General features: G+C 56.2%; 1 protein-coding gene across 1 annotated transcript in view; it reads left to right on the top strand.

Annotated features, from left to right (window-relative positions):
- The window catches only part of SLC6A17 (solute carrier family 6 member 17), a 31,352-nt gene extending 15,486 nt beyond the window's left edge, over positions 1-15,866 (top strand). Inside the window, exons 6-11 of the mRNA XM_026484603.4 lie at positions 7,999-8,240; positions 8,478-8,670; positions 10,533-10,725; positions 11,231-11,390; positions 13,031-13,193; positions 13,624-15,866. Of these exons, the coding sequence (XP_026340388.1) occupies positions 7,999-8,240; positions 8,478-8,670; positions 10,533-10,725; positions 11,231-11,390; positions 13,031-13,193; positions 13,624-13,992 (1,320 nt within the window). The 3' untranslated portion in view covers positions 13,993-15,866. The remainder of the gene's footprint in view (positions 1-7,998; positions 8,241-8,477; positions 8,671-10,532; positions 10,726-11,230; positions 11,391-13,030; positions 13,194-13,623) is intronic.
- Positions 15,867-21,640: the final 5,774 nt, after the last annotated feature.

Genomic DNA, 21,640 nt, shown 5'->3' with positions numbered 1-21,640 from the left:
CAGCATGGCGAAGCTAACAGTTCTCCGGTTCCAAGCTGGACAGTTCCCCCTCTTTCACGCCTCCGAAAGCTGGGTCTTTCCCACGGCGAGGGGTTCTTGGAACGATCCTGTGCTTTGCAGGGGACGGTGCTTACTGGGTGCCGGGCACTGTGACGTTTACCTTACGTACATCAGCTCATTTAAAGCTCATCGTGACCCTGGAGGCAGAAGTTATCCTTGCCATTTTGCGCGTGGGGAAACCGACCCACAGGGAAGTTAAATAACTCGTCCAAGGTCCCGATGACAAGGGACGACCATGGAGAGAGGTGGCAAGGGAGTTAAGAGGGACCGAGAATTCTGATGGCAGTAAAGCGGGACAGAGAGAGGGAACCATGGAATAGGAGTGATGACCCGGGGGAACGGGCAGCACCCCGTCCACCTCCAGGCCCAGTGGCAGCACGGGCGTGTGCGAGAACAGCCTTCACCCGGGAGGGCTGCAGGGGAAGGCTCGGCTGCAGGCGCACCTGACTAACCAGACTCCAGCCCCAGACTGGCTAGTCAGGGTCATGGGCATGGTATCCAGGTAGTAATCGCTCTTGAAAGCTCCCAGCGGTTCTGAGGGGCCTGGTGGCAGGGTGCAGGCAGTTAGGGAGGGGCAGAGCTCGAGTCAGAGCTGGGGACAGACCCAGCCACCCTGAGATAAAGTCCAGATGAAGGACAACCCAGGAGTCGTGGGCTCCTTGCAGCAGCCAAGGTAAACAGGGTCCCGGGACCGAGGGACCAGGCTCAGGCGTCCCTTGGGCAGACTGTGGGAACGAGGCTGAGAGTGGGCAGGGGCCGTGAGGGCAGCTTGCCAGGAGCCCCAGAACTCTGTGGGTTCCCAACTCCTCACGATGAGGAAGTGTCAAGACTGGGGCACGGCGGCGGACCTCTCCGGTGTGGACAGTAGGGGAGAAAGGGGAGGAATACACACTGTCGTAGATATGTATGCTGGTGCGTGTGTCACTGATAGACCCATGAAATATCACCAGAAGGGCATGTAAGCAGCAGATATCATGGTCACGTCTAGTGAAGAGGAATCGAGTGTCTGGATACAGCGTGGGGGAAGGAGGCCTTCCTGTGCCTTTGTGTGTCCTTTGAGCTTGAAGTCCCGTGTCACTGGTTGAGATGAAAGCCGCACAGTCTTCAGGGGTGGGGCCCGCACAACCTGTGCTGCGTGTACCTTTGGCGTCTGCCTCTTGCTTTGACCTCTGGGGTCTAGACGCGGGAGCGGTCTTCACCAGTGAGCCCGACCAGGCCTCCTGGGTCAGGGTGCGCGTTCACCCTTGGAGAAGTGGGGTCCTGGGAGGCACTGAAGACCCAGGGGCAGAGGGCAGTGGCAGAGCTCCTTGGCCCCCACGAGCAGAGGAGGGCTTCTGGGCAGGACGACCAGGGCAGGCCAGCCTTGTTGCCAGAGGCTGGTTCGGATCCCAGCTCATCACTCTGTGGTCCGAGGGCAAGATCCCTGGGGAGCTCACTCCATTTCCTCAGCTGCAAGATGGGGCGAACCATGGTAGCTCCCTGACGGCCTTGTCAGGAGAGCACGGACGGCTGCTCCTGGCCTTAGTGATTATTATTCTGTCCCTCGTGAAGGTGACACTGTTCTTGGGCAGTGGGAACCCGGCGCTCCAGTGCCATCTGGTGTCTCGTGGCCCTGATGGCTCGTGCCCCGGCAGGTGCCCAGCAGGGCCGAGAAGCAAGGGCATGTGCTCCGGTCGTGCACCGGGTCAGGCCGGGAGCTCAGGAGCTGCTTGTGGATTCCGAAAGCATCTTCGTGCCGCTGAGTCAAACGCGTGAAACACCTTGTTCTCTGTGTGAGGAAGTGACTCAGCCATTGTGTCAAAGAGGTGGCAGGAAGTCCTTGCTGTTTCAGGGCATCTCTCCCACCCCCGAGGAGGGTGTGAGCCTCGTCTGTGGTGGGGAGAGCCCACTTCCCACCTCTCCTCTTGCAGTCACATCCTGATGTTTGGCAAGGACATTGGGCTTCCGGAGGTCTGGCCATGGGTTCGTCCTCTTGGATACTATGATCAGGACTGTGTTAGAATTATGCACCAGCACTCCAGAAATCCTGATAGAGCCCCTTTGTTTTCTTTTGATTTTTAAAATGATTTTATTTATTTATTTGAGAGAGAGTGAGAGAGCAGGAGCAGAGGGCAGAGGGAGAAGCAGACTCCCTGCTGAGCAGGGAGCCCGATACAGGACTTGATCCCAGGACCCTGAGATCGTGACCTGAGCTGAAGGCAGACGCTTAACCAACTAAACCACCCAGGCGCCCCTGGGACCTTGTTGGAATTAGGCACCAGCACTTCAGAAGTCCTGATAGAGCCCCTTTAAATTCAAGGAACAAGAAGCATTGAATCCTAAAGGTGTCTGACTCACTTTACCCCCAGATGAGATCATCTGGTCATCTCCGTCGGCGATGAAACCCCTCCAAGCCCCACCGGGAAGGGTGCTCAGGGGCTGCTCACACAGGGCACTCTTCTCAAAGGTCAAGTTTTGGCGCCGTCAGATTCTTTCCTGGGGCCTCATTAATATCAGATTTGGATCCACCAATTTTTCTCAAAATGATCTAGGGATGGGAACTGGGGGTGTAGAGGAGACCAGATTGGCCCTATGTTGGTAGCTGTTGAAAATGAGTGATGGGTGCATGGGGGTTCGTTATAGTAGCCTCTCCACTTTTGTACATTTTATAATAAATGTTCCATAATTTTTAAGAATGGGGAAAGAGGGGCGCCTGGGTGGTTCAGTCATTAAGTGTCTGCCTTCGGCTCAGGGTGTGATCCCAGCGTTCTGGGATCGAGCCCCGCATCAGGCTCCTCCACTGGGAGCCTGCTTCTTCCTCTCCCACTCCCCCTGCCTGTGTTCCCTCTCTCGCTGGCTGTCTCTCTGTCTGTCGAATGAATAAATAAAATCTTAAAAAAAAAAAAAAAGAATGGCGAAAGAACAGCAAATACAATCTTAACATACAAATAATTTTTATTCCCATTCCAAATCATAACATGTAAGACCTTCCTACCCTGTTCTTGGAGAGTCTGTCCCCCAAGTTATAGGGTGAGCTCCGATGTTGCAGTCTGGGATCGTCACGGCCTCCCTAGGGTGGCTGCCAACATTTATGAAACTTGGCCCCGAACAGTGGCTGGGCCTAGGAATTTACCCATGTCTTGTTTTTAGCTTTAGGGAGTGATGAGAACCCTGACAATGACAGGTTTGGGTCTCACAGACGATCCGGGCCCTTTTGTAAAAACTTTCCTAATGACTGATAGAGATGAAAAATGAAATAATCACCAGAAGAAGATGAAGAAGAGGAGGAGATGGAGGAGGGGGGGGGAAGGAGGAGGTAGGGAAGCAAGAGAAAAGGAAAGGAAGCCAACATTAAAATAGCCATGCTTAGAAAGTGGAAGTTTCAAGCCGTAAGGATCTTCATGTCCTGGAAGCCTGCTTCCTAGCACGAAAAGGCCAGGACAAGTTCACAGTGCGAGTCTGGTCCTTCCCGCTCAGCTCACCTTGAGGGAACAGCCTTGTCTGTCTCTCTTGCCCCCCATTCTTTTCCTTGCCTTCCGTGTACCAGACACCGCATTCAAAGACAAACAGGAGATGGGCTCTACCCCTCAGAAACACAAAGTGTTGAAAAGAAGGCAGACATACAAACCTGTAACGCAGGTGTTGACCAGAGCTGCAAGAGCCCAAGGACGAGAGGCATCAGGAAAAGCTTCAGAGGAGCTGATATTTGTGCCAGGTTTTGAGATAAATAGGAGTTTCACCAGAATGTGAGTAGGAGGAAGGGCATTCCAGGCAGAGGGAACAGCCTGGGCAAAGGCCAGAGGTACGAAACCTCAGTGCTTTTGGAGAGTAAGTTCATTGCATTTGGAGATGCGGACAAAGTGGAAAAAGATTTTCCAGCAGACAGTGGAAAACCATTAAGGATTTTTTCACATGCATGGGAGATGACCAGGGCTGTGTCCATCTCACTCTACCCTCGCTTACAGAATCTTGTGCTTCGTCCTGCTTGGAATTTACTAGACCACCCAGAGCCCAGCCTTTAGGTCTAGATTTCTAGCCCAAGGGAGGTGCCCAGGTTCCAGCTGATTGTTAAAAGTGGCATGGCTGGCATTCGTGGGCATCCGTGAATGCCCTCATGCCTTCTAGGTATAAGTAATCCCTCCATCCATTTCCAGAACTTTCTGGGAGGATCATTTAAGAATCCACCCAGGAGAGGGGAGATACAGAAAACCTTTCCCAGTGGGACAATGATTACTTTGCTCTCCTTTTAAAAATAATCTTCAAATTTCTGTACAGGCCTCTGTTTTCCTTACTCACGATGCCAAAATCCAAATAGCCCTGAAAAACGAAAGTTGTTTTTTCTTCCTCCTGGAACTCATTTGGCGGCAAAATGACCTGAACAGATGTGAGGCTATTTTGAGTCTTTATGGATTCACTTGGTGTGAATATTCATATTCCACTGCAGAAATACTAATGTGTTTGATTACGGGGTGCTGCCCGGGACCCCGCTGGGGTGTTATGCAATTATGAGGCATATGTACCACATTACCTTTCTAAAATAGAGTTAGGAACAAGAGCCCAAATTCCACAACCAGTTGGCCTCGGGGCTTTTAGATAAGGACATGGGGTCCTGTCCTCCTTTCGTAAAGATGCCATTTCGAGCCCAGCGGACCCCCAACAATGTGGGCTAACCCTACCCCCATTTCCCTGACGTCTCATTCCCCATGCTTCACTGTGACCGTTTTAAACCTCTTCCAGCTGTCTGCATGTTCCGACCTCACCCCTGACAGATGATTTGGCCTCCTGCTTTACGGGGTACACAGGAGCCACTGAGACAAACTCCCTCGCAGGCACGGAACAGCCAAACCCACCTGCACCTGCTTGCCCCATCCCGTTCTCTTGTCCTGGTCCCTCAGTGAGCAGCTCCAGGGTCTCCTATGGGAGACAGCTCCCCGCCGCTGTGGACGCCCGGCCCTCCAGCCGCTTTTACCTATCATCGTGTCGCTGCCTTAAAGACAAAGACCAGACAGCAAGTAAAAAAAGCAACACTTCATTGGTTCCATGGCCTTCTGTTCCAAGGCGAGCTTCTCCAAGGAGTTGATTATCCACTTCGCCTTCATTTCTTCCCTTCTGCTCCTCAGCTCTCCTGGCTCCTACCTGACTCTGGCCCCGTCACGTCCTGAACAGCTCCCACCCAGCCCACCCAGGACCGGCTCACCCTAGTGGATTTTTCCGGGTAGCACGGGCCCGTCCTCCTCCCAGGCCGGCTTGCCTCCTGTGACCTCCGGATAGAGCCCTCTCTTGCCCTTCCTCCCGTCTGGGCTGCTGCACCTCTTCTCCCTCCCTTGGGAGCCCCTCTTTGCTGCATTGAACTTGGAGATGTTGCCTGGGCCCCTGGCTCCCCTCTTCTCATGCCTCCCTCCGGCACACCTGCTCCTCACAGATTGTATCTGCAGCTCAGCCTCTTCTCTGGACTCCAGACCCCCCGTCTGCCCGCGCCCTTGACCTCTCCTCTTAGACAGTGTACAGACACATCTAATTCAGCATCGCTGCAGCGAATGCCTTGATCTGCCCCGTTCCAGCCCCATCAAGATCTGCCCCTTTCCTCGGACTCCATCTCCACCCGCCAGGTCCGAGGGCCAGAAGCGCGGCTGTCGCCTTGGCATCTGCCTCTCCAGCGTCCCCCCACCTCCAGTCCGTGGCTGAAGTCGGCTTGGTCACATCCCTCCTCCTCCACATCCCTTCGCGCTTTCCCAGATGAAGTGCTTTCTTAGGATCCCTACAGGACCTTTGATCTGACTCCTCTGCCTCCCAGCCTCACCTCTACTTCTCCCTCCTTGTCCTTGCTGCTTCAGGCGGCCTGGCTTCTTCCCTTCCCTTTCACACACCCTCCTCTGTCCTGCCTCGCCTCGGGGCCTCTGCATACTCAGTTCCCTTTGCCGGAATGCCCTTCCCTCCCTCTTAGCCTTGCTTTCTCTCAGATGTCAGTTCAAGCATCCCTTCCAACGGGAGAAGCCTCCTACTTGCAACTCAGCCTCTGTTGGCGGGGTCATTTGACAATGGCCATCTGTCCAATTAGAATGTCAACTCCACAGGAGCCGGGACCTTGCCCGCTCTTGCTCTCTATGGCTCCCCGTCACCTAGCACCGGGCCTGGCCCCCAGTGCGTGCTCGGTGTTGGTGGATAGTCATAGTCCCAGGGAGGTCCCATGTTACTCCTGAGGGTGCAGAGAGCGGGAGGGGGTGGGGAGGGTGTCGCCTTCTCATGGATGCCTGGGGCTGTTAGCTCCTTGAAGTCTGGGTTCTGGGCTTTCTTGGTGGACCAGAGATGACTTGATTTTGTGCAAGGTGGGGGACCTTAATCTCCCCCAGAGCACACATACGTGCCGGCCAGGGCTCCATTTGCCTACTGACCCTAAAGGCTCTACCACCATTGTCCTCCTCTTCCTCTTTAGCCTGCAGCGCCTCCCCCAGCCCCCCAAGCTTGCCAGCACCCTCTCAGCTAGTGGAGTGACTCCAGGTGCTCGCATATGCCTAGAGAGCTGCTGAGGTGGCAGGCGGGTAGGTCTCTGTCCCGGGTGTCAGGGCTGCACTGTAGCGTCAAGTCCGATGCCTCAGGGTGCGCACGAGGCAAGACTGAGCCACGGACACACAGCGAGGCGTGGCCGGGCCAGGACCAGGTAGGGCTGGTGCCTGCGGGGACGGCAAACTCTTCTAGCATGTCCTTGCCCCCCTGGTCTGTCGCTTGGGTCGACCTCAGCAGCAGAGGTCCAGGGAGCAATGCTCTGAGGAGTGGAGGCATCAGGAGACGGTGCTGGGACGGTGTCGTGGGCCACATCAGACCATCTGTGCTTGAGTAACTGATCTGCCCCAACAACCAGCTCCGTCACTCTGAGCAAGTAATTTCCACCCTGGGGCCCCGGGTCGCTCTTTCAAAATGTGAATAATAATTCCTGCCCCTCACCAAAAAGAAACCCTGTCCCGACTAGGTCAGAGGCACTTCGGCAGGATTAATTTTGCTACTTACGGGCCAGGCATTACTTTTTGCTGCCACATCTGATCGTCACAATCACTGTGGGAGGGACACTGTATTATTATTCCCATTTTCCAGATGAGAAAACTGAGCCTCATAAAACAGGCACTGTCATTTTCCTAAGCCTTCTCAGCTATTTAAAGATGGGAGTCAGGTTGAGACCTGGGTCCGCCCAGCTCGACAGCCCTGTGCTGGCTCCAAGCCACGGTCCCCGCCTTGAGGAGCAAACAGTAAAAGGAAAATGGATACGAAAAGCACTTTGGGAATTGCCCCCTGCCCTGTATATGCTGATGTGGTTCGGGGTTCTGTCAGGTCTGAGAGCACATGGAGGGTCAGGCGGGGGCTTCCCCTCTCCAGGAAGTGTCTGGGTTCTGTGTTTCAAATTGGGTGGGTGGGAGGGGATAGGGTCCTTCTGTGACCTGGAGTATGTTGATGTGTATGAATGAACATTGGTCCTTTTTTTCCCCCCTGGGGAAAGGGAGATCAGGTGGGCAGGAGGGAGAAGTTGGCATCCTTTCTCATGGTTTGAAGCGGAAGTATCAGGGAAATATCAGTGTTCTTAGCGCTCTGGTACTGTTGTGCAGGTTGTACACTGCACAACTCTAGGAGGCACCACTTACGTGAATGGCACTCCCTGGAGTTGTGCACCATGCCTCATACCTAATGGCCCTGAAGTTATTCCTCAGTCTAATAGCTCCACGGCAAGCAAAGATGGCAGTTAAAATTGAGAAGTTACTGAGTAAGCACATAGCATTTATTTGATCTTAAGCCTCACAACCGTCCTCTGAAGTCGATACTCGTTATCCGTGCTCTGCATGTGGGTTACTGACGCTCAGAGGGGCTAGGGGGATGGCCAAGTTCACACAGCCCCGGCTTCCCCACTCCGCTACGCAGAAAGGCGTGTGGCAGGAAACCATTATCTGTGTGTCTCTGGTCCTCCCCACACAGCTGGACAAGATGCTGGACCCCCAGGTGTGGCGGGAGGCGGCCACCCAGGTGTTCTTCGCCCTGGGGCTGGGCTTCGGGGGCGTCATCGCCTTCTCCAGCTACAACAAGCAAGACAACAACTGCCACTTCGACGCGGCGCTCGTGTCCTTCATTAATTTCTTCACGTCGGTGCTGGCCACCCTCGTGGTGTTTGCCGTGCTGGGCTTCAAGGCCAACATCATGAACGAGAAGTGTGTGGTCGAGTAGGTGGCCTCTCTTCTCCTGTCTGTCTTACCCAGGCGGGGTGGGCGGGCCACGGACGCAGAGTCCCCTCCCCCCGGGGGTGGAGCTCTCTCTGTCCCCAGCCCGGATCCCGGGCTCAAGTTCAGAGATGTCTCTGCTGCGGGCCCATGGGGGTCCTGCCTGGGTGTCTGGGAGGTACCTCCAGGACCGTGCCCACCCCTGCCTCTCTACCTGGCCCTCTCCACTTTGTGCTGCAGGAATGCCGAGAAAATCCTGGGGTACCTCCACACCAACGTCCTGAGCCGGGACCTCATCCCTCCCCACGTCAACTTCTCGCACCTGACGGCCAAGGACTACACAGAGATGTACAAGGTCATCCGGGCCGTGAAGGAGGACCGTTTCGCATCCCTGGGCCTCGACCCCTGCCTTCTGGAGGACGAGCTGGACAAGGTGTGGGACAGGCTGCCCTTCCCGGCCAGGGTGGGCAGGAAGGCAAATGTGGGAGCGTGGAACCAGAGACGGGCCTTGGGTGGCTGGGGCTCGCATGTAGGCCTCAGAAGGCCCCCAGGGCCGCATTCACGGGCTTGAGAAACAAGGACCTGCTATGCATCCAGGGAGCGAGAGAGGAAAGGGATCCGCCCAACCCCGGCCCCGAGGTAGATTGTCTCGAGGAGATGAGGCTGACAGGCCTATGATAGACACCAGAGCAATTCTACAGAATGACTTTCAGATTTATTGAATGGGTTTCTCGGGGGTGGGGGGCGGTCGCTGCCCACATGTAAGGCCCCTGCAACCGTGCTTTGTACGCGGCTTACAGAAAATCAGTGTTTGCGTTAGCATTCGCCCGCCGCTGTCTATCCCCTTTGGCCCTCAGGACAGTGCTATGAATTGCACATTAATATTACCCCCTGTTTTACAGCTGTGTGGCCTGTAAGTTGGGAGCATTCTCGAGGTCTCACAGCTAGTCAGGGGAGCCAGGGTTCAAACCTCCATGCTCTGAGTCACCCCTTGCTGCTTCTGTTCCCTCCCCCCGACTGTCCCCACTGCAGCTGCCACTGCCACAATGACCCTCAGGCCCTGGGGGAGAGCAAGGGGGATACCACTCCCTCATTAACGCTCAGGCCCAAGTGTGGACACCGTGCTTCTATTCCCATTGGCACGGCTGGAAAGTTTCAAAGCGACTGTTCTGTTAGAGGGGGTAACAGGAGAGAGACATGCCCACAGGCCCTTGGGACCCAACCGGTGCCAAGGCTTCCGTGGGGGCAGAGCCAGCTCCCTTCAGCCCAGGCCAACCCTGCCCTTCTTCATGAAGCTGGGGAAGGTGACGCTTTCCCTGTCCTGACGCCGGAGCTCCACGTTACGTCTGCTGCGTGTCACTGGCACCATCTTCATGCCCAGGGAGCCGCGTCCTGTACCCTTCACCTCTCCCCATGTGACCCAGAGCAAAGGATCCAGTCTGGGGTCCCCTGCCCTGGTTTCCGCCCCAGCAGCATAAAGGACCTCCCCCTTCCATGGAAGCCTGCCCCCTTTTCATGGGCCTGGCCTGCTCCTGTAAATAAAACTAGGACAGTAGCGGTGTTTTTCTTACACAATAGGACCTCGATAACAGCCAAATGACAAGAATTACACACTCACACGGTTGGGGGAGGTGTGCCCTCACAGTCACGGGTCCTTACAGGACAATGGAGAAGGGATGTCAGTGGACAGTGTGTGGTCACTTGGCCCATGAGCAGGGACCCAAGCATTAACACAGTCACTCTCTCTCTTGGCTACCCATCAGAGTCATCTGGGAACTTAATAAAACCCAGGTACCCACCCCCAGACCGATCAAATCACTGTCTCCAGGGTGAGACCCAGACATCGGTGTTTTAAAGGCTCCAGTGTGGTTCCAGTAGGCAGCCGAGGCTGAGCCCACTACATGAAAGTCCGGAGCTCTGGGCTGGGAGCTCGCATAGTTGTGGCTGGAGCAATCAGGGAAGACTTCCTAGAGGAGGAAGGTCTCAAGCTGGACGTCTTTCTAAATGTGAGCATCTTCATCTGAATCACCTGGGGTCGCTGTACCACTTGCAGCTTCCAGATCCCACAGGTGAACTTCTAAACTGGTAGCTTACTCCCGGGGTAGGGCAGATTCTGATACGTGCTTAAGTTTGAGACCCCCTGGCCGAAAGACTAGAGGATTTAGGCGAGGGCACGGATTCCGGTGGAAGAGGGAAGAGTTATGCTTAAAGCTCCAGGGGCAAAGATAAGGAGGCCAGGGGCTCCCAGGAGCGGCGTGGGCCTCACTGAGCCCTCGCTCTCCACCGCACCTTCAGTCCGTGCAGGGCACAGGGCTGGCCTTCATCGCCTTCACCGAGGCCATGACGCACTTCCCCGCCTCCCCGTTCTGGTCTGTCATGTTCTTCCTGATGCTCATCAACCTGGGCCTGGGCAGCATGATCGGGACCATGGCTGGCATCACCACGCCCATCATCGACACCTTCAAGGTGCCCAAGGAGACCTTCACAGGTAAGTCCTCCCGGCAGCCCCTGCCGGCCCGGTGGGCTGCGCTCTGGGGCGACAGTCAGGACACGCCTCTGACTTCAGACAGACTCCACACTGGGAAGGCTCCCCGCGGTCCCCACTGGGATGCAGTTGGAGCCTGGCTCGCCTCCCAGAGATGCGCACTCAAGAGCCAGGAGAAGGCTGTCTGGGAATCTGGGCCAAACCTGAGCTGGGGGCAGCCCCTTCCTCGGGTCATTTGCCCCTCTCTCTGGGGGCTTGCTGAATCCTCCGGGGCAGGGGTGCCCCTCCTCCATGCGGGCCTGCCCCTGTTCCATCGCTGCCACTCCCGGCCCTGGGCGGCTCCCGTCCTAGAAGAGTGGGCGCTCAGAACCTCAGCATCCAGATCCCTCCCCCATGAAGGCCTTTGGGGAAGAGGGGTGGGAAGGGAGGGGCCTGGGTGCCCCCCAACCCCCCGGGCCCTGCCTACCCTGCACCTCTGCCCCCACACCGGCCTCCCGGCTCTCTGCAGTGGGCTGCTGTGTCTTTGCATTCTGCGTGGGGCTGTTGTTCGTCCAGCGCTCCGGAAACTACTTTGTCACTATGTTTGACGACTACTCGGCCACCTTGCCGCTCACTGTCATCGTCATCCTTGAGAACATTGCCGTGGCCTGGATCTACGGGACCAAGAAGTAAGGGGGACACGGGGAAGGGGTGGGATGGGGGGAGGGGTCTGTCCTCTTCTGACCGCCTGCAGAGGGCCGCGTTCCCAGGGCTGTTTCTGAGTGGGACAGGAGATCACAGAGTCAGAATGTCAGAGCTGAAAATGCCCTTAGAGCTCATTAGGGAAACTGAGACTCAGAGAGAGGACATGAGGCCATGTGGATGATGAGAGGCAGAGCCAGGCTGAGCACGTGAGTCTCCTGGGTTCAGGTCCTGGCATCACCTTAAACTGCCTTGAATTACCGTAGCCCCTTACCTGAGAACCAACTCCAGCGTTCTGGTAACTTTGTTAAGCACTTAAGCACTAAGCACTAAGTGGGTATACTGGAGTCCCCACCCTCAGAGAGTTCGCGAACTTCAGTAGCCCAGGCAGTTTTCAGGTGATCGACCTAGAGGTGTGCGCCGACAAGGTGTGGTCAGGGCCCAAAGTGTGGGGTCAGGTGGGGTAACGGAAGTCAGCAGTAAGGGAGGATTGGGCCTCCTGACCTGAGCCTGGGGCAGAGCCACAGTCGCTGTCAGCCCCTCATTTAACAAATCTGTGTGCCTGGGAAGCGCCAGGGCCAGGCCCCTTCCTACTCTCTCTGCAAGCCCCTGGCCTCCTCTGCTGTCTGGACCGGGTCTTAGAATCAGGCTCTCTTATAGCCTGGCTACAGCCGTCAGCTTCCTACAAGAACGCGGGTGGGGACGCGGTGCGACAGGACCAGCCCTGGGAGCCAGGGTGGGAAGGGGCTCTGACGCTTCTGCAGTCTGGTGAAGCCCCTGCACGCCGTCTCAGAATATTATGTTTAAGCGGATGAGATGAAATGTATAGGATTATATAGGAAATGAGTTATATTGAAAAATAGCACAAATACTGTTGAAAATCTGATAGAGTAATATATGTGTAGCTTTTTTTCTGTACATGTGTTATTTTTATTGCATTGAGTCAGCAGATTTCGCCAGGGTAATCATAACGGTAATTGTGAAATAGTGATGAGCATAAATGATGTTTGTAGGTAGGTTCAGTGGTGACGTGATAGGGAGATATCTGTCATTGATTAATTGGTGATAGGGTCGTAGGTACTGCTAATACCGCTGTGGTTGCTTGTATTTACAATAGAAAGAAGTGCAAGATTTCAGTTAGGTGTTATTCAAGTAGAGATGATTTTTTTCTTATGACGTTCATACACAGCCCGCAGTTATGGTCATCCCACCCATAGACCCGGAGGTTAGAAACCCCCAAGTCAGGGCCTCTGGACACTAGGGAAGTGCACTTCACCTCACTTCCAGCAGGGGGAGTCTAGAGCCAGGCCAGTGTGAGTGGGGCTGGGCGCATGGTGAACGCAAGTCCTCAGGTGCCTGTCCACTTGCCCACCATGTCCTGTGGACTATAATACATCCCTGGGTGGGGTGTGACGTGAGGTATTCAGAGGAGATTAGCAGGGGACACCAGAGCCTGCCCAGAAGCCAGCTGGGCCACCGACTAATAAACTGGGAGCCCTGAATGTGAGGAATGGAAAAGCCTGGGAGAGAGGGACTGGTCAGTGAAGGCTTCCTGGAGGAGGGGATTGTGGGGGAATGTGCAGGCGCGGTGGGGATGCCAATGCCGGGCCCTCTATGCACCTGGCAGGTTCATGCAGGAGCTGACGGAGATGCTGGGCTTCCGGCCCTATCGCTTCTATTTCTACATGTGGAAGTTCGTGTCTCCCCTGTGTATGGCTGTGCTCACCACGGCCAGCATCATCCAGCTGGGGGTCACACCCCCGGGGTACAGTGCCTGGATCAAGGAGGAGGTGAGGGGGAACCTGAAACTCCAGGGTCACTTTAATGTGACAGGCAATAGAGATAAACCCTCTTAGGGAAGCTGCTGTGTGCCAGGCCCTGCCAGGGCCTCTGTCTTTACAACAACCCAGAGAGAGAGGTGGCATTGTCCCCGTAGCACACATGGGGAGATTGAGGCTCAGAAAGGTTGACACACTTGTCCAGTTCAAACCCATGTGCTCTCTCCGTGGAGCAGAAACACCCCACCCATTTTACAGATGTAGAAACTGAGACCCAGGGGAGCTCGGGCCCTTAACCAAGGTGACCAGCTAACTGGCTGCGCCTGGCCGGGATGGCGGGTGGGGGGGCGGGGAGAGGGCGGGGAGAGACAGGCCTGGAGGTCCCGGGAGGGCGAGCTTGTCACCGTGCTGGGCAGCAGCCCTCACCCGCGTCCCCCCCCAGGCTGCCGAGCGCTATCTGTACTTCCCCAACTGGGCCATGGCTCTTCTGATCACCCTTATCGCTGTGGCGACCCTGCCCATCCCTGTGGTGTTCATCCTTCGGCACTTCCACCTGCTCTCCGACGGCTCCAACACGCTCTCCGTGTCCTACAAGAAGGGCCGCATGATGAAGGACATCTCCAACCTGGAGGAGAACGATGAGACCCGCTTCATCCTCAGCAAGGTGCCCAGCGAGGCACCGTCCCCCATGCCCACCCACCGCTCCTACCTGGGGCCCGGCAGCACGTCCCCCCTGGAGACCAGCGGCAACCCCAACGGACGCTACGGGGGCAGCTACCTCCTGGCCGGCACCCCTGAGTCAGAGCTGTGACCACCGCGCCGCCCTGCCCGTCTCTCCCCTCACGCCCATCCAGCCCGCTCGCCCCAGCCTGGCCTCTCTTTCTAGGCCAGGCCCTCTGCCCAAAGAGAGGGCGTCTGCCCTGCCTCATCTCCCCAAGCCCCGTCCCAGCCAGCTTCCCCCTACACCTGCGCGGGGGCTGGGAGGGGCTCTGTCCCCCGTGCAGGCTCCCAGCCCGTCTAACCTCCTGAGATCCTCTCACCAAATTGCAGCTGACTAACGGGAACAGTCCAGAAGTCCTGATTCCCAGCATAGGGGAGACGGCAAGTGGCCACTGTAGGGGTCGCTCCCCCGCCCTCACCTCCCCCTGGAACCTGGCTCCTGTAGTTCTTAGGTCCTGCCAGGTGGTGGTGAGAGGCACTGGGTGGGGTAGGATGAGGTGTGGGGCAGCCCAGAGGCTGACTGATTTAAGGCTGGGGATGGGATGATTGTGCGGGGACTCAGGGCTCAGACTTGGGATGGAATCTTGTAGAAGTTCCCAAGTTTGTTTTGCGAGGCAGCTGGCACGCTCTAGCTTGAGCGCCAGCCTTGGCAGCGGAAGGGGGGTAGGCATGGGGGCCCCTCAGCCTGAGGCTCTGGGTGCAATCTCCTGCGTCCTTGGCCTTGCCTGGGGCAGGGTGTGTGCCGCATCCTGCCTGGGAGGGTGATGATTGCCCTGGATACTTCCCCACCCTCACTAGGGCTTGGCCTGCCCTCTCCGTCCCCACCCAGGAGCCCACAGTAGTGGCCTGTGCCTCTTTCCTCGAGAGAGGAGGGCACAGTACACAGAGAGGTTTCCAGAGCACACTTGATGGTTCACAGCACAATTCAGATGGTTTGGAGCACAATTGTGAAGCACACTCCCTCTCTCACCTGGGGCCCAACTTTCTCGCTAGCGGCAGCTTCCCTCCTGGAATGGGGGGTCCCTGGAGTTCATTCAGGGGCTCGTACCCAGGAAACCTCGCACCTGGGGAAAGATGGATAATTTCACTGCCCCTCTGGGCTGCCACTCACTCTCCTTGTGCAAGCCCAACCAGCACATTGTGCGCGTCCTGTGCAAATAACCTCGGGAACCTTCCCCAAGACGCCCAGCCTGTGGTGGGGAGGGCACAGGGAGGCTGCTGAGAGGAAGGGCTGGGTCTCTCTGTTCTGGGGCCCAGCGCCCCCAGCACCCCCCACCCACCCTGACCTGAGGCCTCCCCTGGAAGAGGGCTGCCCTTGGAGCGCAGGCTGGTAGGATCAGAGCCCGGCTGGAGAATCATGTCTGCCGAGCGATGGATGGACTGGTGGAAGGATGGATGCATGGATGGCAGGCAGGCAGGCAGGCAGGCGGGCCGGGACCGCAGAACTCCATCTGTGAGAGCTGGGGTGGGCAGAGCCACAGTGCTGGGTCTGGGCACCTTCGCGGAAGGTCCTGAGTTCCTCTTGCGTTCTCAGCACGGGGAGGGTCAGATGAAGCCCAGGGTTCCCTCCTTCAACCCTCAGTCCCTTGGTTCCCTGCCCCACACCTTGCCTGGGGGTCCATGCTCCCGCCCTGCCATTTCCTTGACTCATCCCTCCCCCACATCTGCTCCCGTTTCCAGCCCTCTGGCCACACCTGTCCTTTCGGAGTGTGAGGGGAGAAGGAGACCCACAGCTCCCCAAAGACATGAGCCTTTGGGGAACACAATCCCGCCTTAGGCACCTCACCTAACACCTCCTAGCTGGCCCCATGCCTAATCCCAGCAGATTTAGCAACAGGAAAGGCAAGGCCCCAGGAGAGACACTCTCCTATATATACTCCTCTCTCTATTCTATTTCTATTGTATATTCAATCTGTACATGTGGGTGTAAATGCTGTTAACTGACAAACCCAATATTATACTGTGGCTGCTGGACTATTTTCCTCCTCAGTGCTGTACAGATCTATTTTCATTGTATATTTGATATATTTTTAATTTTGTAGCGTGTGGCTGGGCCCGGCCCCAGCCTGCCAGCCTGCATCCGGGGGGCCGAGCTGGGCCGTCTGCTTGGTCCATAGAGGCTGGGGAATGCTCGCAGCCTTTTGCCGTCGGCCAGGCCCTGTCCTGGCTGTGTCTCTGCTGTGTTAGACGTAGGGCCTGGAGCTTGGTGTGTGCGTGTGTGTATGTGTGTGGCGTGTGCGCATATGTGGGTATGGGTGTGTGTAGGCTGCTTTGTGATTCCCAGTGTTGACCACGTTCCTGAAGCCACACCGCCCGCCCCCTGCCTCCTTCCACTCTCAGCTCCGTCAGGCCCTCCCCCTGCCTCCTTCCGCTCTCAGCTCTGTCAGGCCAGGCCTTGGGGCCCGGGTGCTGTGGGGCAAGGCAGGTGTTCCCTGATGATGACTCATTGCCTTCACACCACCGTGCTTGCCAGAAACAGGGAAGGAGGGGCTTTGTGTGTGTGTGGGGGAAGCCCCTCCACTGATTTTCTAGCCAACCTCTTGCTATTCCCACTAGACTCACGAGCTCTTCATCCTGAGGAAAAGCACTGGGTTTCTGAAGATGGTGAGACCCCAGGAGAGCAGCTCACCATGCCTGTCCCACGTTTGTCCTTGAGACAGTTCTGAGAGTGTTCTGAAAGGAACAGCTGCCCTTCCCCTGTGTGTCTGACGCACACTCGTCTCCTCACTCCTCAGGAGAGCTGGGAGTGGGGCGAGGCCTGGGGGGGGGGGAGTCAAGAACAGGTGGGGCATCTGGTGAGGTACGATCCAGCCCCAGATTCCCCGGAGGAGCAGGAGGTGGCCAGAGAGGGGCAGGCCCCCACATCCCTGTACAGGGTCCCCATCCCTTACTGGCTTTGGTGCTGTCCATGCAGTGCCCACAGGGGACGGCGGACTCAGGGCAGGGCAGGGCGGGGTGTGCCCGAAGGAGTCTCCTGGTCCCTGCCCCTGCCTGTCCTCCGGCCCCAATCACCAGCTTCTTGCTCAGGGTGCCCTCTCCACCAAGGCAGATGAAGCCCGAGATCCAGATAGGGGATGGACAGGGAGGGCATTCTAGTTGATACCAGCGAGGTTGGCTTTGGCCCTCCAGCAATATATCTGAGGGGACTTGTACTGTCCCAGCACCAGGAGAAGCCTTCCTGAGTCCCCTGCCATAGGCTGAGGCTGGGGGCTGGAAGCTGCGTGCTGCCAGGCCCTGAGCAGGCCTGCAGTATTATGGGCAGGGGGCTCCCATTCTGCCCCTTCTCACAGCTGCACCCCCCACCCCAGAGTACTCCCACGGTGGAAGAGAGAAGAGACAACAGGTTGGAACACGCCTGACTCCCTGAGCATCCACTAGGCCCTGAAACTGGGGGCCTGCTGCCCCCTCACTGGAGCCTGGTCGCTGGGCTTGGGGAAGAAGGGCCCAGCGTCCCTCCTCACCCGAGTGCTGCTTTGTAGAGACCCAAGCACACATGGCAGGTATCCCTTTTGGTCCTGGTGCAAGTTCAGAACAATTCAAGTCCATGTGCCCCATGACTGGCCGGAGCCCCGGGTCAAGACCACTCAGCCCAGGGGAGGGGACGGACGAGGCATCGTCACCCCCAGATCCCCTCCTTCCTCTCTTCACCCCCCTGCCCATGGTGTACAATAAAGTGTCTGTTCTTACCAAAACCTTCTTGCCTTTCTGACCTGCCCGAGGCTCAGGGAGAGGGGACGGGGGAGCCAGAGATCCCCGGAGAAGCTCTGGGGGACAAGCGTGGCTGGGATGGGGCAGAGAGGACCACGCTGGGGTGGTGGATGCTGGCTGGCTGAGGAGTCCGGGGATGATGAGGAGGGATGCATGTTTATTTTCCTAAGATTCGTCCTGGGTGTTGAACAATACACACGCTTGTAGCAGGCCTTCTTGGGGTCCAAGTCCTCCACACACAAAATCAGCTTCAGGGGAGGGACTTTGTGCCCCGCTTTTTCCCAGGTGAGGGAATGAGGCTCTGCCCGACGTGAGGAGGTGTTTGATGTCTATTTATGGGGTTTTGTGGGGGAAATCCTGCCTCAGTGCCAGGAAGAGCCATACCTGTCACTCTGCAAGGGGGGTTGGGCGGCTGGAAACTCACTTCAGGGAAGAGCTGGGGGCTGGGAGATAGGAGAGGGGTGGCAGGGGGCTTGAGGGGTCACAGGGAGCAAGCCACGCTCCAAGTTCTGATCTTTTGCAAACTTCAATGGAAGGTAGGGCCCCCCTACCGCACCCCACTCCAGTCTGGAATGCTGCCTGCTTCACCTCCCCCACAGTCAGCCAGGGTCCCCCAAGCAGCCTTCCATTTCCTTCTCCTGCCTTAGGAGAAAACGGTGTCATTCCAGGAATAGCCACCAGATGGCAGGAAAACCTTTCCCTCCAGACTGCAGAGCCCGTACCCGCCTCTCCAACTCCGGCACTTCCGCCTTTGTTGGGTTACCTTGTTCCTTGAAAAAGCGTTTATTAAGCATCCACAGTGACCGGTCCTGTGTCAGCGATGGATGCACAAGGATAAGTAAATCGACCTCCGTCGTCCTGAGTTTTTTGAAGGGAACACCTCTCCCCACCATCCCCAGACTCCAAATCCCCCCATGTACCTCCAATCGAGAAAGTCCCTGTGCTGAAAATGTCCCTCCTTGTAAATTCATTCAATCCTTTGCTTGAAGGTAGTGTTTTCGGTTGAAATGTCGACCCTCCTGCCAAGAGGCGCACATAGAGCCACTAAGAAGTAGCAGGTTTGAAGGAACTATAGAGTCAGACTTTCCAAGTTCAAGTTCAAATGCCAGCTGGGCCTCCGGCCTCCTGGTAGACCTAAGGCAACTTACTGAATCCTTCTGAGCTTAAATGTCCTAGTCTGTAAAATAGGTATAATGACTGATTGGATGAGATTATGCATGTTGCTGTGTATCAAGTTACCCCCAATCTTAGTGGCTTAAAGCAACCATTTTATTATATCTCATGGTTTTTGGGGTGAGGGGTTCGGGCATGGGGCTTGTCTGCGTGACTCTTCTAGTGGCAGCTGAGGTCGCTCGGCGGTGTTAAACTGTAGAGAAGCTGGTCTGGAGGGCCCCAGGCACCCTCAGTCACATTCATCCAAGTGGCTGACACCTCAGTAAGAATGGCAGCAAGGCTGGGCTCAGCTGGGACTGTCACCAGAAGAGTGTCTACACCCAGCTTCTCCAGCAGAGTGCATCTCTGGGTGGCCAGACTTCTTAAGTGATGGCTCAGGGTGCCCAGAGGGGCTGTTTCAAGAGACAAGAGTGGGAGCCACCAATTTCTTAGGGTGAGGGCCTGGACAACGACACAATGTCACTTCTGTTGTGTTCTAGGATCGCAGCACCTGCCCAGAGTTAATGGGAGGGCATACAGACCCCACTTGCCGATGGGAAGGGGGCCAGAGAATTTGTGGCTGCTCGTGTCACAGGCCTATCGCAGCGATCTGCAACCATGGCAATCTGGTGGGAGCTTTCTCCTCGGATAGCAACTTACAGACACAAAATTGGGGCACAGAATAGGTTCGTTCTGACGGGGCGGTGAGTGGCTGAGCTGGGGCTGTGGGTAGAGAGAGCAGGCAGGGAGGAAGACATGTGAGAAGACACGAGACCAGCTCCTTCTGCCTCGTGTTGGCCTGGGGCAGGTGGCATGCCTCGGTTTGAATCACGGCTTTGTCACCGACTGTATGACCCTGGGCGAGTCACAAGCCTGTGGACCTCCATTTCTAGTTTGTAAACAGAGGATAACCATCAAATCTCTTCCATGCAGAGATTGCTGGGAGAGAAAAATGAACTCCTTCTGGAATACCTCCTATAATACAGTGGAGAAGCCTTTCCGTACTAAATACAACAGGTACTCATTAAATAGTTGCTTCCTTTCTTTTTGCAACTGGAGTAAATCCGTGGGGCCTGTCTCATTCTGGGGGGGTCTCATCACCCATGCCATGAGACATTCTCACAGAGTGTTCAGAAAGGACGGTTTCAGCCCCAAACCCAAAGAAACCAAGAAAGGAGGGGAGAGAAGGCATTGTTTCCAAATAAGGGAGTATCACTGATCCCGGACACCGTCCTGCTTCCCCCAGCAAACAGCGGCAACCAGCCACACAGCCTCAGCGCCCCCATGAGGGCTTGGGCTAGGGTTGAAGGATTCTACACACCATAGGATGTGGTGGTTTTAAAAAAAACTGGCCTCAGGGGGCGCCTGGATGGCTCAGTCAGTTAGGCGCCTACCTTTGGCTCAGGTCATGATCCTGGGGTCCTGGGACAGAGCCCGCATATCAGGCTCCCTGCTCAGTGGGGAGCCTGCTTCTCCCTCTCCCTCTGCCTGCCGCTCCCCCTGCTTGTGCTCTCGCGCACACTCTCTCTCTCTCTCAAATAAATAAATAAAATCTTTTAAAAAAATGGCCCCAATCCTTCAATGCTTCGGGTGGAGTCTATGCTCCTCCCCGTGCATCTGGGTGAGTAAATGTCTCCTTGACTCTTAGAGTACAGCAGAAGTGACGTTAGACGGCTTCCGAGGCTAGCTTAGGAAAGGCCATGCCACTTCTACCTGGCATTCTAGGGATAATGGTTCTGGGGGACCACAGCTGTCACGTAGGAAGTCCAACCACCCTGAGACTGCCAGTGCTAGAAAAGCCGTGTGTTTGTAGGTGTTTCTGTTGACAGGTGCGGCTGAGCTCCCAGCTGATGGCCATCATTACCTGCCAGCCACAGGGACACGCAGTCCAGCTGAACTTGAGAGCTCTGTAGCCCCCATGGGCTGCAGCTGCGTGAGGGACCCCAAGTGAGAGCTGTCCACCTGAGCCCTTCCGACCTGCTGAACCTTAGGATCCTAAGCCAAATAAAACGCTCGTTGTATTGACACCACTAAATTTTGGGAGTAACTTGCTTCCAAGTGATAGTAACCAGAACATGAAGCCTAGTGACGATCTGGCCCAACTTTCTTCTAGAACCATTGGAGAAACTGAGGCCCAGGGAGGGGAATAGATCTACCCAGAATTCCCACAAGCAAACAGGGGGGAAACCAGGGCCGAAGCCTGGGTTTCTTGACTCCCAGTCTAGGTACGGCAAGTTCTGACTGGGAGGGCTTCTACCCTCCCCCTCTTCGTCCCACCCTCACTGGTTCCATGCATCAAGCATGAACTGAGTGTTCTGCGTCCTAAGGATTGTGCTAAGCCCTGGGAATATACAAATAAGGATCAGCCTCCTCCTGGAACAGGTTGTCATAATCTGACTTGGAGGGTCCCGCCACTGTCTTTACCCACTGGTGCCAGGCACACAGGGGCGTTCCTCACTGACATTGTCTTATGTGGGAGGAAACCCGGGAAATGGGGAGAAGACTACATCTGTCACTCAACCACAAACCATTATTAAGATGACCCCATGCTAGCCACAGTGCCAGCCGCCGAGCGGAAAGACTCCATGGAGATCCACCCTGTGGCTCCCTGGGTCAGAGCTGGCTGGCTTCTGGGTCTCTCTGTTCTTCCCAGGGCTGGCCCAAGCGGGGAAGGATCCCCGGGCTTCATGAGCATCCAAGAGGAGCCAGTGTTGGGTCTGCCTCTCCAGACAACGGCTTCCCCTTTCCCCAGGACACTGCTGGAGGGGGCTGGGACGGTCAGAACTAATTAACCACTCTAATGGAATGAACCAGTTTTGTTGGAATTTAGCCCAGGTGGGAGGAATCTGTACTTTTCTAGATGGAGAAATGCTGAGTGC

The sequence above is a fragment of the Ursus arctos genome, unplaced genomic scaffold, assembly GCF_023065955.2.
Source record: "Ursus arctos isolate Adak ecotype North America unplaced genomic scaffold, UrsArc2.0 scaffold_12, whole genome shotgun sequence".
Taxonomy (NCBI): domain Eukaryota; kingdom Metazoa; phylum Chordata; class Mammalia; order Carnivora; family Ursidae; genus Ursus; species Ursus arctos.
Note: the sequence above shows the minus strand (reverse complement) of the source record. Positions and strands in the feature narration are given on the sequence as shown.